We start from the raw sequence: 16,076 nt of genomic DNA, 5'->3' as shown, positions 1-16,076 counted from the left end.
CTGAAATTAAAAACATGGGAAACATAGCTAATGTCTGCAAATCCCACGCAAGCTCTCCTGTCTCTCTCATCATTTTGGCCTGATGTGTCTTTCCTGACAGGATGACCTCTGAACAGACCCATAACTCGGAGGCAGACTCAGAATCCCCAAGTTTCTCCCGCACTGACGTAATGCTGAGTGACGCTCTTCTCCAAACCACATTTCTAGTGTCTACCGTTTCAGGGTGCACGGGGTGGATGGGTGGGGGGGGTCTGTGGCTGGTCCCTCCTACCCCACCGCCCCCCGCAGAAGGGGCTCCACCCGGGCTCGTGGGGAGAGAAAGGGCGGCCCCTCCCGACGTGTGCGTGTGTGACTAGCGTCAGCGTTCCCTCCACACGTGCCACTCCCCGTCCTGGGGGCCGCGGTCTCGAGTGGAAAGCTCAGCCCCAGTCCCTGAGCAGGTCCAGTGTCCCCAAAGCACAGAGATAAGTGCGCTATGGGTTTAATATTCATTATAATTATGACAAAACTGTAACGATCCTCTATGAGCTGAAATGTTCTTGGACAATCCTCTGAAGAGAGAAGAAACTAGGAAATAAAAAATAACATTTGCCTCAAAGTAGATTCAGCCCCCAAGACTGGGCTTCTCACACAAACTGCCGTGAACATCCCTTCATGCTCGGTCGCTGGCTTCCGAGAGAACAGCGACTTTGGGGAGGAAAACCTGCAGGGCTCACCTAGCGATTGCCTTCAAAGCATCCCGCCTGGACTCGGCAAAGCTCACGTCCTTGGGAGAAATGTGGGTAACAGCCCTCAAGCCTGCTAGAACCTGAAAAGCAATGACAAGTCATCAACAGAACTGTCAGCCTCAAGATGAATGTACTTTCCATGCAAGTGGAGACCTGGCCTGGTGCCCTGCTGCTCCCAGAATGCAGCACAGCATGGCTGGTGGCCACCCGGGTGGGCCATGCGCCCCAAAGAACACACGGTGTGGGGACAGGGGGTTGCCCCCAACCCTTCCCACTGCTGGGCTCCCACCCCCACCCCACCCCCTGGCGCCCAGGCGGCCTCTGCAGATCTGCCTCCTCCTCCGGGGCAAGACCCTGCACTCGCGGCCAGCATCCCCTTCTGCCCCTGGCTTGGAGCTGAAGCACAGGGCACACAAAGCACCTGGCTTCTCACATCTCCACCAGTTACTTCTCCAAGGAACAGTTCCGTTCTAAAAGCCAGGTGTTTCAAATACATAAGCCCCAGAGCAGGCTTTGGATGGTCTGTCCCCACTCTCGGTACGTAAGTTGGTCTAGTGTGTCAGATCCCAAGGTGTCCTGGGCAGGGGCAGGTGATACAGGTGTGCGCCAGGGCATGTGTGCACCAGGCACTTGGCAGCATCGACATCTGGGAGGTGGGCTGGCAGGACAATGACTGATGTCTGAATTAAGGGAGAGGGGCGCGTAAGCATAAGAGTTTGGTGGGCTGAGGCCAGCTGGGTCTCCAGGGTCTGACTCTGGCACCCACTCTCCCGGGAGCTCAGGACCCAAGTCGGGGTGTCAGGAGAGCTGATAGATCACCCCTGAAAGGAGACAGGCCAAGGACGGTGGAGCTCAAGGGAGAACCCCCCTGCCCCCGGCCATGCCAGAAACACAGGGCCCAGGGCTGGGGAGAAAGGGCAGTTCCCCAAGGAGGAGTCCTGGGGTGGGAGACCCAGCGCCCTTCACCACGGCCACAGGGGAGGCCAGCATTTCCAGACAAGGCTGGAGACATTCGTTAACACAGAAAACACTGGGTGATGCACCACAGACAAGTAAAGGCCAGGTGTGTTTCCACGGAGGCCGCAGCTCCCTACCCAGCCTGGGAGTCAGCAATCCCGAGTCGCCTTCAGGCGAGAACATTAACCGGCCTCTCAAAGACCACTTGCTGCCCCCGGTGCTCCCATACCCTTTCTTGTGCACACACGTGCTGGCTTTCAGGAATTCCTTCCGCCCACAAACCCCACTTGCGTCTCACACGACACCCCGCCATGCTCAGGCCAGCCTCACCTGCCGGAGCCGGCCCTTCAGGACAAAGGCCGGCAGGGCGCCCAAGGCCAGGGCGAAGCCACAGCGAGCCATCTCCTCGGGGCTCTGAAGTTCGGCGAGATACTGCTTTACCAGCTCCTCTGAAAAGATGGAACCAGAAGGTGACCACTGTTGTCCATTATCCACAAGACACACTCTTCACATACGTTCCAGAACACAAGCAAACAGTGCTGAAGGAAGAAGGGAGGGGCTACTTAGGCTCCTAAAGTAGATGTATTTTCAAAGTGGTGTAAATCAAAACAGATTGAAGAAAAGAGTACTTATTGGGTGGTTTTAAGGTTTTCGTAAGCATTTTAATACATGATTTCACTCCTGGGAAAATAAAGCCAAGACAGTTTTAACAGTAGTCAACACAGTCAAATTTTCATTTTTTATTCACTGAGAACACAAATGCCTTCCTCAGAAATGAGGATACTTCCTCAGAAATGAGGATACTTCCTCAAAGACGGAGAGCAAACGTGGTCCCAAGCTGGACCCCCAGGGCTGAGCGCTCGGACACAGCAGGGGTGCAGGGACTGCTCCTCACAAGACACCCATGGCTGGTTGGGCAGAAACAGGCAGAGCAGTCAGCCAGGCTGAGTGAGAGCGCAGGGCTGGGAAAACAGACCTTCCCACACGGGAAAAAGCCCGTCATGGGAACTGCAAGAGTACCTGGAACTGAGGTTGTGAGAGGGAGAAATGGGAAAGAGGGCCCTGAAAGTCCAGGGCGTGATTCAAGAATTCTAGGAAGTGAAGTGGAAAAACCAGATCTGTTCTGAAAACGCAGCTCAGAAAGTCAAGAAAGGCCAGACACCCTTACTCTGTTACCTACCACAACCGAAGCGATTCTTGTTATCACTGCCTACATTTCAACGAAGCATGACTTCTATGACGTGAATGTGAAAACCTTACATCCTCATATATTAGGATAGGAAAAAAAAGCTGGAACTCCACTCACATGTACACTAAGGTGTTATCTTTGGTGGAACTTAAAACAACACACTTCAGCAACAGCATGAAAATCCTTCTCTACAACTCACTTGAGTTTTAACATAACATGTTAATTTCAGAATGTCGTTTGTTTTTATAGTCAGAGTGACATGACATGTTACCCTTTTCTTAGGCAAAAAGTAAAATATGACTTGATCATCCCAATTTAATATAAAGTAACATTACAGTAGTCCCTCAATATCCAACGGGGACTGGTTCCAGAACCCCCCGAGGAAACCAAAATCCACAGATGCTCAAGTCTCTTTTCTAAAATGGCGCAGTGTTTGCATATAACCCACGCACACTTCCCATACGCTTTAAATCATCTTTGGTGATGTGTGATACTTAACACAATGCCAGTGCTGTGTCAATCGCTGTAAATATAATGTCAATGTTATGCAAATAGGTGCCTACACAGAAAATTCAAATTTTACTTTTTGGAACTTTCTGGATGTGGAACCCACAGATACAGAAGACCAACTGTGCTTTCTGTCTCTTTACGTAAAATTGCCTACAGTAAAGGAACATAGTGTAACATCATTAATTTGGAAAGTCTGTCAGAAGATCAAATTACAGAATATTTTCTTATTTTTGAAAAAATTCACAGAAAGTAGATTTAGACTATTGCACTCATGATTCTTCTACACTTACGATAATTTTTAAAGTGTTTTACTTTTGAAGTAACTGTAGTGCATGTTCTATATAATGGTATAAAGGAAAGCTACGGGGCCACATAACATGTGAATATGAAGCTTCTTCATACAAAACTAACACTCTTGAACTAGACCCTACAAACAGGACCATGTGATGTGTGAGATAAACTCCAGCTTAGAGGTGGTTCTGGAAAACCCGACTGATGCAATGACGTGTAGTGAGGCAGCTACACCGACACTGTCCCCGTGAAGAGGAAAAGAGCAAAAGTGTTAACACGTGAAGGACACTTGCCAGAAAAGCGCTGCCATGGGTCATACAAAAATTCTAAAACACACTACAGTGAAATAGAAAAGTCAATGAAGTAATCACTAAATGAACAGACTCCAAGGAGAAGGCATGAAATCAGGAGGATGTGGCAGGACAGCAGAAGCAGACGACTCTGAGCTGACAGAGCCTGGGAAACGAGTGTGGAAAACAGTCACCCGATGATGAAGGACGGGCACCAAGCGACGGGATGGAAGAGTGGCCTCCACAGAGACAGGGAGCGCCACCACGGTAACGGGAGCCTCCAAAGCACAAAATGGGGGAAAGCTGACTTAAAGACAGAATTTAAGCAAACGCTGCTGGAGTAAGTAAGAGCTGATTCTACACTTAAAGTGGTAAAATCCAGGCAAGTGGACCCCGCGTGGCCTGCAGAGCCCCTCGGGGCGCCAGGTGAGGGTGGGACGGGCTGAGGAGGAGGCGGTGTCTCCACGGCCTGGAGCCCGCTCTCCCCCGCCCCCCCCAGGCCCCATCCACACCGCAGCGGGAGGGGCAGCGGGAGGGGCACCCAAGGCACCGCCCACCACCCCAGCCACGGAGGATGCGCCCGAGTGCAGGCGCCCACTCACCCTGCGCGGTGGAGTTCGCCTCCCCAGAGAGGTACTCGCTGCAGAGGGCCGCCAGGGCCGACACAGCCGCCTCCTGAAACGAAGCAGATGAGAGTGAGCGGCAGGCTCCCGGCCCAGGAGCAGCCGGGCAGCCCTGCGATCAGGCCAGTGACTCGGTTTGAAAGACCCAGAGGCTGAATGACGTCATCCTTTCCAGTGCATCTGCTGGTCATCGGTCACATACAGTCATAACTTTAATATTCTCTGCAACTAATACACTGAAGAGAAAACGATTATTTCCTCCATACAATGCAAATTCCATGTCTTCCAATGTGAACAGGTAACAATAAAACGTGGCATTTTATTCTTTCCCAGCAGAAGTAATGAAGGAAAAGCGTGGTAAACACCCAGAAGCAACGTGGCAAGGCCCCCAGGCAAGCCATGTACAGACCTCGTTTGGAGAGGAGTTGGGGTCCATGGGTGCTGGGAACAGGAGGGGCTGGACGAGGAGGAAGGGCCAATCTGAGGGTGGGGCAGTGAGAGGGACAAAGCGCAGGTGCGGGGCTCACATCGCACGCAGGACCCTCGGCCCCTCCTGTCGCCTCCACGGTCACTCACCTAAGCCTTTCTCGATCGTACAGACAGTCAGGGGCAAATGCGGGGTTCATGTGCTCTTCCTGCTGCTCCCCCAAACCAGGGAGCCCTGGCAGAGGTGCTGGGGGAGGGGCGTCTTCGTACAAATCAGAGGAGCAGACCAAACCATGGTCATGGCTGGTATGAATCAACTATGAATATGTTTTTAAAAGGAAATTCTAAGGCACTGATTGTGAAGAACTCAAATTCAACTAGTAAAACTGTACCTGGATTCTACAGAATGATAAAGTTACTTTAAAAAAGGGAGGGGGACTGAAGATTTGTTCTATTAACCCAGCAGAAATGCTGAGACACACAGGAGGCTGGAGAACTGTAAGGGAGACCAATACGTACTTTCACTCCTTCATCCTCAATATCAAAGCCTGGTCATTAACAACACCCAAGACTGTTAGCTCTGCAAGGGGTTAGGGGTTGCAATGCTGCTAGTCCAAAGGCAGGACTGGGGCAGGACAGTAGTGGCCACTGGGACGGGGACACACACACACACACACTCTTGCTCGCTCGAAATGACTAACGCTGACGTGCTGACATGATTCTGGATGCAGTTTGCTCATCAGTACATGAGCATCACGAAAAGAGCTTCCAATCCTAAAATTCTACTGCTCAATAGGACATAGAGTGTATAGGGAAAATGTTTATAAGGTAAATATAATTAATAAAGCCAGAAACAGTAATAAAAAATTTAAATATTCTGGTAAATAATGGCTGCATTAGTGTTCCTGATCATAAATTACAAAGACAGTATCATCCAGAATTCCAAATGTAATTATGACATTTATCAATCATGTTGGTCTATAAAAGGGACTCATAATGCACGCAGCCCTTTGAAATAAACACTAAAATAAGTAATTATTTCTACACAGTGCAACAGCCAGAAAGCCCTCGCTCCCCACACCTTTATCTGTTGTCGAGAGTGACTTGAAATGAGGTGAAGGTTTCTCAAGGTGTCGTTTATCAGCCACTGCCAACCATCTGTCAAAGAGACAAATTCATTCAGTCGGTAAAGAACATTTGTATGAAATTAAAAACAACAACACACAGATCTTCTTCTACCTCTCAAGTCAAAGTAGATGGTGACCTTTGAGAGGAACCTGGAGGAAACCTAAGGTACACGTTCTCCAGATTGAACAAAATTCTAAAGGCCCTCACCCTCTCCACCTAAAGGGGGAAAGTCTTCTTTCCGCTGCTGAAATGTGAAAACTGTCATGTGGGGAAGTTTTTGTTCTTTTATTACACCTTCAAGCTTCAGGTGTTCTTTTCCTGTACCTCTCCCCTGAACAATCCCCCCAGACCCCCACCAATAAAAACCCATTCAATTCAATTAGATCCAATACTTGGAAACAAACACTAAATCTATTCAATTTTTTTTCAAGTTACAGAACTTCTGAGGCTGCAGATCAAAGAGCCAGGACAGCCCAGTGGTGGAGGTGACCCCGAGGCTTTTCTTACTGCCTCTCTGCAGCCAGGTGCCACGGAATGTGGAGAGGCTCCCAGACCCGCACAGGGCCTGGCCGCCACCCCCAGGGAGAGCCCTGGCAACTGCTGGCCCTCCCCTCATCCTGCAAGAGAGTGCCCCTCAGGCTTGCACCATCCATCTGGGGGAGGAACAGCCGAGAATGCCGGGTGCTGGGCACGGCCGTGACAGGCAGAGCCCCAGTCAGCAGCTCTGAGGAGGGAGCTTGACCCCTTGGAAGAGAAGGGAGAGTCTCTGTTTTTGTGGGGAGAGTCTGGTGGACGCTCACTGTTTACAATGGGTTCTTACAGCAACTTCAAAACAAGGATTCTAACAGGGTGGAACTTTCCCGTCCACCCTAACAGGTTGGTCTTCACTTTTTAAGCTGAAGTAGTTCTGGAAGAAAAGGCCACAATGTGAATCACTGGAGAAGAGAGGCACTTACCGATCACGGCGTCACCTCTGAAGGGCATTTTGGAAAGGGACAAGTTTTCTATTAAAATGCACACTAGGAAGAAAAAGGATGAACACAATGTCACTTCCCTATAAGTGCCCATCACAGCACCTACCTTGCCACACCTGAGCCCAGAGCTGCAACACCAACTCCCCTCCCCCCACCCCCTCCCCATGCCTTGGTGCTGGTGTCGGGAAGCAAGCCCCCAGAATGGCCTCAGCACCAGACCTGGCCCAGGCTCAGGGGCAGCGCCAGGACCCACGAGGAGCAGCATCAAGCGGGTGCCCTCGGGGAGCCCCACCCAGTCAAGGGAGTGCCACATGGAGGCTGCAGGTTTGACCCCCATACGAATCCCCAAGGATGACTCAATGCAGAGGACTTGGCTGCTGGGCCATCGACACCCACAGGTTACCAGGAGCTGTGGCTGAACAGCAGGCACCTGCCCAGTGAGGACCACAGAGAAGCAGGTTCTCCTGGGGCACGGGGGCTCCAAAGACAAAGGAGATGCCCCGGTCTCAGGTCAGCACCAGGGTCAGGACAGGGTCAGAGGAGGTAACATTTATCATCCCCATAGGGTGGTCCCCAGGTGAGCTGCGGTACTCAAAGCTCTGGTAAATTCCCCACCTCTGTGAATAATGTAGTGTCCGTGTTTATAACTGAACTACCACTTCCGTGGGTGGGAACATGGCCAGTATAGCTACTGACTGGCCACGAATGCAAGGATGCCTGAGCTTCCGTCTGGCGGCCTCGCTGTGATGGTCCCGCCACCAAGGGGGCTCCACCATGGGGACCACTGCAGTGACTTGACCTGCCCAACGCATCGCCCGGCACCCGCCGACACCTGCCAACAGGCCATGTGCCCCGGCCCATCGTGACCGCACAACTCCTCATGCTGCCCACTCACGACACAACAAGAGGGCGGCCTCTGCACTCCCACCTTTGTCACTAAAACAGAAACAGCATAGTGGTTTCTTCCTACTGAGTAAGTAATTTGCATTTGCTGAAAAACATCTAACACTACAGAAAAATAAAATAGAAAACTACCATTGACATTGTGGGGGCCATGCATTTTGGGGATCCCCCCATGGACCCTCACAGGCTGAGAGGGCACAGGCACACCTCCCTGTCGGCTCTGTGCCCCCAATCCTTCTTTGTCACTGAGCTCCCACCTTGACCCTGAGACTAAGCTGAGCTGGAGCACGGCTCCTGCACCCCCCTCCATGCTCAGAGGGTCACAGACCGCCGACACCCCACACGGCCAGGCTGGGCTGGGTGACACCGCAGCAGCAAAGCCTCAAGCTCAGCGTCCACGGCAACAAAGGCTCCCCCTGTTCACGCTGTACATCTGTCACGCATCAACAGGGGTGCCCGTCACTGTCACCCAGGGACCCCAGTGACAGGTGGCGGCCATCATCTGAAATGCTGCTAGGCTAGTGAGGAAGCCAGCTCTGCAGAGTCTGCGTGAGCATGGAAGGCTCCCGACAAAGTGACACCATCCCTCCTCCTCACAGCTCCTGACTCACACTATCTGTGACCACAAACGTGGCCCTGCCCAGCACGAGGGGGCCCGGGAGCCAGAGGCGGGATGTTCCAGCAGAATCAGGACGGACACAGACCCTCGCACACGGCTCCTGCCGCCAAACTGCTCTTCTTCTCTAACAACATAACCAACTGCTGGAGAGCCCACGCTCTTTAGTAGACAGGTAACATCCCACACTGTGGCTGTGAAACAATTTATTCAGTATTTCCTGACAGGCTAAGCTCTCCTTCCAGTTTTCGTCACTTCAAACAAGGTGGTAACACACATCCCTGTCGGCACACGGACTGCCTGTCTGCCCATCAGGTTGCCCATCACCCTTACACGTTTTTTGGTGCAGAGTCCCAGGAGTGGCCCTGCAGGGCAGAAGACTGCACATTTCTAATCATAAGAGACACCGCCCACAGCAGCCTGAAAAGACAAGACTGTAACAAGGCACACTCCAGAGCGAGAACCCCGTCGGCAGCAGGGCCACCAAGCTCTGACGTAGCCAATGTGATCGAGGAGACGCTTCCTCCTCGTGGAGCTAATCAGCATCTCCCCAGCGACCAGACGAGGCTGGGTACCCATCACCAACTCAGAGCCCACCTGGGTCTACGCTCAGGTGAAGTGTCCACTTACCTGCATGGCCCAATTCTCAGACGGACTGCTTATCTTCTATTGGCAATTTTAAAAGTCTTTGCAGCCTATAAATAACAACTTCACCTTTCAACTGCTGTACAAGTATTACCTCTAAATCTATGTTTTGTCTACTAATTTTATACATGGTCTATTCCGCCATACGAAAGCTTTTAATATTCATTTAAACAAACTATTTTCTGTTGTTCTTTACTAGCTGCAGAACTACTGTTAATTCTGTTAGGTGGTTATGTGCCAAGAGCCAAAACCAAAACGAAACAAATTTAAAAAACAAAACAAAGTGTTTACCAGTTAGAACTAACCAGTACAGTGTTACTACAACACAGTGTCTGCATCTGCTTTATAATTCTGGGGTTGGGACTGGTAGGAATATGCTGAGGGAACAGATAAAACAAGAGGAGCAAATACTGATGCTCACTGAAGCTGGGGGCCCGATACATGGAACCCATTACTCTATTTCTCTTTGCTTTGTGTAATTTGAAAACTTCCACATTAGGAAGTTGTTTTAGGGACCAACGTGATCCTCTAATGTCTCCTAAAATTTCTTTGAAGTTTTTTAAATTATATTTTTTTATACTGAAGTTTTTAGCTAATCAGTTAAGTTTCTGTTAATTAGAAGTTTAGTTTTGTATACGTGTGCAGTAGGGACACAGTTTTGTTTCCTTCCACGTGGCCCCTTGTGACATCATCATCCACTCAATAAACTGCCCTCTTCACCGAGGCTGGAAACACGTCTTCTTTGTCACACGTCAAATCCCACATATGTTTTTACTTCCGATTCTCTCTTCTATTTTGCCAATCTATTCGCCTGCTCCTAAGAAATGCCATTCTGCTTTGAACAGAGCAGTTCACAGGACATCTTAAGGACTGGAGAATCCAAGCCTCATTATTATTAAAAATAATTTTCTTGGATATTCTCCCTGCATATGAACTTTAAATGTATTTTATCAAGTTAAAAAAAAAGAAAAAAAACAGCACATGGGAAGATGTTCAGCATCACCACCCGTTAAGAAAATGAAATTAAACCCACAATGAAATATCACCGCAAGCCTACTAGGACCGCCAAGGTTAAAAACAGTGACAATACCGAGTGCTGGTGACATGTGGAGAAACTGGAACTCTCTCACACATCGCTGGTGGGAACGTAAAATGGTGCAGACACTCTGGAAAGAGTCTGGCAGTCTCTCACAAAAGGAAACATATACTTAACCATATGACTCAGCAGTGAAACTCTTGGGCATTTATCCCCAAGAAATGAAAAGTTACGTTCACACAAAAACCTGTATGCAAATGTTCTTGGCAGCCTTATTCACAGTAGTAAATGCTGGAATCAGCCCAAATGTCCTTTCATGGGCAAAGGGTTAAAACAAACTCTGATGCAACCAGACAAGGAGACAAGAAAGACAACCTATGAGCACATGAACTGTCTGCATGGGTCTCAGGGCCATTATGCTTATGGACGAAGTCAGCCTCCAGAAGGGGACACCATGAGACTCCATCTACACAGCGTGCTCAAAATGGCCAAGTACAGGGGCAAGCAGAGATCAGTGGCTGCCCGGGGGACAGGGAGGGCACGAAGCAGGGGCAGCGGGAGGCCACGCAGGGGGCAGTCCTGCACCCCCACCGGTGCTGGCTGGACTCCTGTGAGCGCAGCTGCAGAAACCCGGACGCACGTGAAAACTGCTGAAAGTCGAGTGGGGTCTTTTGTCTGTTTAGCGGGGAGGATGCCAACGTTGACTTCACGGCTTTGACATGATACCCTAAGATGCTGTCACCGGGGTGGGGAGCGGGGGGGGTGGCTGGTGAAAGCAGCAAAGAGCTCTATGTACCGACTTTATAACTTCCTGTGAGTTGACAATTTTTTCAAAATAAAAGGTTAAAAAAACTAACACACTAGGTAATACAGACCACCCCACAGTTAAGACGTTTTTAAAACACTGGACAAAATTAAAATCAAACAGTAAGTGCTCGGAGTCACTGCTGAGCCAGCAAGGGAGGGAAGGCCCAGCGAGGAGAGCAGCTTCTCCTTGACCTGTATTGGAGGCCCCGGAGGAGGCACTAAAATCCAGGAAGACGACCACGGCGTCTAGGAGCCTCAAAGGGGTGGTGGTGGTACAAATCTGGTAGTCCAGGGCTTCTAGGGGGGTTTGAATCCAAAGAACCACACCCTAGAAGTGAGTGTAAAGTTTGGGTCAGCTCGCTGAAGCCCAGCACTGAATCCCCCACGTCTGGCCAGAAGCAAAGGTAAAGGTTCTCTGGAAGAGGAGACGTTTCTAGGCCTCAAAGTACTGCTGTAATTTTTCATACCCAACATCCAGGCCTTTACAAACAGAACCACAGAAGGACTAGATGAGGGTATTTTTTAGAGACAGATTATAAACTGTGCTTATCATGTTCAAAGAGGTGAAAGAAATGACTGAAAGCCATGACACGGATACAGAAACTACGAAAGATAAACAGAAATTATGAAAGACAGACACACAAGAATTAAGAATTCAACAGATGGGTTCAACAGCCAATAAGACACAGCTGAGGATGTGGGGGGAGTGGCCACTCAGCCTCAAACCTTCCCAGTGCCGTCCCCAAGAAGTAACGAGAGGTGGCTAGTCCCTGCTCCTCCCCTTCCATGTGTCTGCCGGCCTGGCGGCACACTCTGGGAAGCACGCGGCAGCGGCCCAGGAACGCTCAGGAGTGCACATCCTTTCCGGCACTCGCTCCCTGTCCTAAGAAGGCAGTTCCCCTGAGCTCTGACGGTGTTTGTGACGGGTGGCGGGGCGACGCAGCTGCAGCAGTCACTCTGCAGCCATGAGCAGCTCACCCAGCTGGAGTGGGAGGCTGCATGCAACATGACCCCAACTTCCTGAGACGTGAACCGATAAGGAAGGAACAACCACCTTGAAGGAATCCCTGAAACACTGGCTGTCCCCAGCTGCTGGGATGACGGGTGATCTTTTCATTTCCTCTTCACTGTGAGCAATGGTTTCTGTGCAAAGTCACTGCTTCAACACAAAAACAGACGCCCTGCACCCCACCCCAGGCCAAGCCAAGCCCCTAAACCCAGAAACGGTTTGCATATCACGAGCTGTCGATGACACACAGGGGAGCGACTCAGAGTCTGAGTGTCAGCCGGCAGAAGCCAGCTCATGCTTCCAGAGTCCACGCTCCAGCGACACCCGTCAAACCCATGAGAACACTGAGCTGACGCGAAGGAAACGAACCTCCCAGCAGAGAAGTCCCCGAGGGCAGGCAGGAGGCGAGAGACGCGGGCCTCAGGCAGGTCCCTCCGGGTCAGGTGGGTGTAGTGGCCAGAACACCAGGAGGTCAGCTGGCCCCGTGCACCAGGCTCGGGCCTTCCCGTCCACTCGCGCCCCAGACCTCAGCAAGGCGTGCATGTGGTCGGGGGCTCACACGGGGGTTCCTGCACAGAGTCACCAGCAGTCCATCCGTAAACAAGGTGAGGCCCCTCAGATCCTTGAGACCGGCCAGTTCCACTAGGAATCATCTCGGGAACTGAAATCAGGCTTTCCTAGTGCCGTTTTGTGGACTGTCTACAACATGTCTGTGCTTCCCTCCTCACATTCATAAACAGAATCACCAAAAGCAAACTACATCCCTTGAAGACGCCTTAGGGAAGCCTGTGCCTTACTCAACAGTAATGAACCAGGACACGAGGCCCCGCAGGCCTCATCCAGAATCGAGATCTGGACCGCTTTTAGAAGGGACCTCTGTTCAGCTCCCCTCCCACTGCCTCCCGTCCCAGTTCCTCCCTCCGCACCCGAGGTGGCCTTGGCTCTGACATCTGTGGGTCCAGGAGGGCAGCCCCAGGTATCTCTGCTCACAACCTGGGCAGTGCACAGTGAGTCCTCAAGCTCCTTGACTCAGTCAACCCTGCTCTCCTGAGATGTCTGGCTTCCCGTGAAGTCGTTCCGGCTTCGTTTCCCCTTCTTGCTGAGGGGCCCCGTCGTTTGTGCCGCTGGGGTCACCCTGCATCCCTGGCTTGCCCCTCGAAGGTGTGTGCGCCTCCACACAGACCCACACACGTGGCCCCGGTCGGGCCTCTTGTGCTCTGGACCCAGCAGCACCACTCCTGTCTGCCGTCAGGTGGCAAATGCCGGTCGGTCCCCAGTGGCAGAGGCAAGGAGCCTGTGCACGGTGGACTGGCCTGTTAATGACACTGCTTCTCATGCTGCTCCTAGGAGCCCAGGACTTCTTCCCACATTCAGGTCAGAATGCGTCTCCTAGGTGGTCTGACTCAGACATGTGGAGCAGTCCTGGGCAGACAGTGTGCTGCCAGGCCACGGTACAGTCAGGAGCTCTATGACAGCTGTGGCTGGGGGAGACCCTGCCCACACGCCCTCACTGCACCCTTGGCGCCCGTGCTCGGTCCTACCCAGGCCTCACCCCACACACGCCCTGCCCCCTGCCAAAGGAACTACTTGGCCACCCAGAGGCCCAGCACTCTCCAGCTTGGTGGCCACTCTGAACCCCAACACCCTCCCACCGGCCAGGGCCATCACTTCCCCCGGGACTCCACTCGCCACGCCGCTCCTCCATGGACGGAGGTGTGACGTGCCAGACCTGCATGAAGTCACCGTGGCCACTGGGCCCTGAATATGCACAGGCGGGGCACGAAGATCAGAGCAGGAGCTCCGGGTGGTGGGGGGCCGTGGGGAGGGCCTTGCAGCTGGGTTGCAGCAGAGCCTGGCCAGGCATCGCCTTCCTGGCCTGCAGACCAGCTGAGGTCTGAGTACAGGGGGTGTCCGGAAGCTCAGCAAGGCTGTCTCTGCAGCCCCTCCAAGGATCTGCACACTACCTCTCCTCCTAACAAAACTGAGAATCCCAGTCAAGCAAGGACTGAGGCAGAAGAAGAAAGCCAGCAGTTCTTTGTGAGGAAGAGGATTTGGGACAGCTGAGAGCAGTAAGGGACCCTGTAACCCCCTTCCCAGGGACAAATGGCTACTAGCAGACATGAACTCTTGGAGGGGCAGAGGGGACAGGCAGGGGCACACGGCAAGAAGATCCAAAAGGAACAGTGGGAACTGGCAGGGTGGAATGCTCCAGAAGGGGACAAGAGTCCCAGGACGGAAACAAACAACCACATGCACCAAAGGGTCCAGAAGATAAGGCCAGGGGACTGCACCGAGCACCCAAGAGCTCAGGCTGGTCCCAACACGTGACTTCAGCCTGGCGGGAGGGGGACAGCGAGGCGCAGGGAGGGCTGCAGATGCTGCCCCGCCCGCCCTCTGGGGTGCCGAGCGGCCCGCGGCCCTGGCCAAGCAGACGTATTCTGTGGTCGCCCCCTGCAACCCCAGAATGCTGAAGGCACGTCTGTCACATCGACACCAACGGACCCCGCCCGCCCTCCCCCTCCCTGGGTGAGGGGCTCTCCCGGACCCCGGCCCAGCATGGGGCCAGGACTGACCCGGCGCCTGATTCAGCACAGAGTCCTGGGTTTTCTAGCAGGTTTAGCTGAAAAGGCTTCAAGAAATCTAGATATTTACATGTTGGCATCTCTTGAGTTCCCTGCAAACATTTAAATATAATCTTAAAAACTGTTCTTTGCTCTACAGTTACATTTAAATATTGTATTGAGGAGGGAAAGATGGCAACATTCGACACCCCTAACTTTATCATCCCCTTCTCACCCATCCCACCCCAGCCGCCAGCAGCCCCGTGGCTACTAAAATATATCAAAACCCACAGAAGCTGAAAATTAGAGCCTCGAGTGAACACACACAGGAGAAGCAGTGGGCTGGGCAGGCAGCCCCGGAGTTACCGTGTGCAGGCCAGGTACACCGCCATGGTAATTCTGACCAGAAAACCACCCCGCCACTTGTCACTGCAAAGGGACCCATCAGGGAACTTCACAGTGTTGAAAGCAACGAAGTAAACGCCCTTAGGACTTTTTGTCTTCCCTCAATGGTGGGAAAAAAGGACCACAACCCCAAATCTGCAGCCTCCATGGCTCAGACCTACCTGCTTGTCTCATGAGTTCTCCTCCCAGACCCCTGAAAATTAATGAAAACATTCAAGGTTAAATCTCTCGTTACACAAAACAACATAAAATATCCTCACCAAGAAACAAATGTAACTTCAGGCTCCAAAAAGTATTATGATGTTAAATAGTTGCATTTGTTGTTGGAAGTATGAACTACTTTTTATGAAAATATGTGCTGTGACCACCTTCTAGATGATTTTCAGTTTTTACTGGAGACTCTAATCACTGGTACTAATCACATCACACAATCACATATAACAAATCCCAAATACTGTTCAACTCTTACTTTGTAAAAACTAAAGGAACTTAAGGCACTAGAAAGATATCATCATCCAGCAGGACTGGGGAGAGGAAATGCTGCCCGTCTGGACCCTGATTGACCTCGGACGCCGACAACGGGAAAGTGGTGGACGTGAATCCAAGAAACACTCCAGGGAGACGGTAGGAAATTTATGAGACTGCCTCCTGGCCCAGGTAGAGGAACAGGATTCGAGTTTGCCCCCCTGCCTTAAATAAATAGAAAACTGGATGAAATAAACAAAGGTTCAGATGCCGAAAAACAGAGGTCTTGAGAGGAGGGAGGGAGCAGCCAAGTCCCAGAGCCCAAGGCACAGTAGTGAAGCCCAGCGGAGCTGCCTGTCCTGCGGAGTCACGAGGTTGAGATGGAAGGTGGGGAGGCCGAGGCAGCCGAAATCTGAGGGGCTGGGGAGCAGCACAGACAGCGCTGACCTTGAGCTGCACATGCGAGAAAAGAAACTACCTGAGCCTGAGAGGAGAGAAATGCTCCTGAAGAGA

At 51.8% G+C, this 16,076-nt stretch overlaps 1 protein-coding gene across 1 annotated transcript in view; it reads right to left on the bottom strand.

Annotated features, from left to right (window-relative positions):
- The window catches only part of TBCD (tubulin folding cofactor D), a 174,201-nt gene that overhangs the window by 21,026 nt on the left and 137,099 nt on the right, over positions 1-16,076 (bottom strand). The window contains exons 23-28 of the mRNA XM_082441993.1: positions 15,260-15,291; positions 7,099-7,161; positions 6,096-6,172; positions 4,568-4,640; positions 2,016-2,134; positions 717-808 (exon numbers count right to left, since the gene is read on the bottom strand). Of these exons, the coding sequence (XP_082298119.1) occupies positions 717-808; positions 2,016-2,134; positions 4,568-4,640; positions 6,096-6,172; positions 7,099-7,161; positions 15,260-15,291 (456 nt within the window). The remainder of the gene's footprint in view (positions 1-716; positions 809-2,015; positions 2,135-4,567; positions 4,641-6,095; positions 6,173-7,098; positions 7,162-15,259; positions 15,292-16,076) is intronic.

Source organism: Balaenoptera physalus (genome assembly GCF_965194825.1).
Source record: "Balaenoptera physalus genome assembly, chromosome: 20".
Lineage (NCBI taxonomy): Eukaryota > Metazoa > Chordata > Mammalia > Artiodactyla > Balaenopteridae > Balaenoptera > Balaenoptera physalus.
This window is presented reverse-complemented; position numbering and strand designations above follow the sequence as displayed.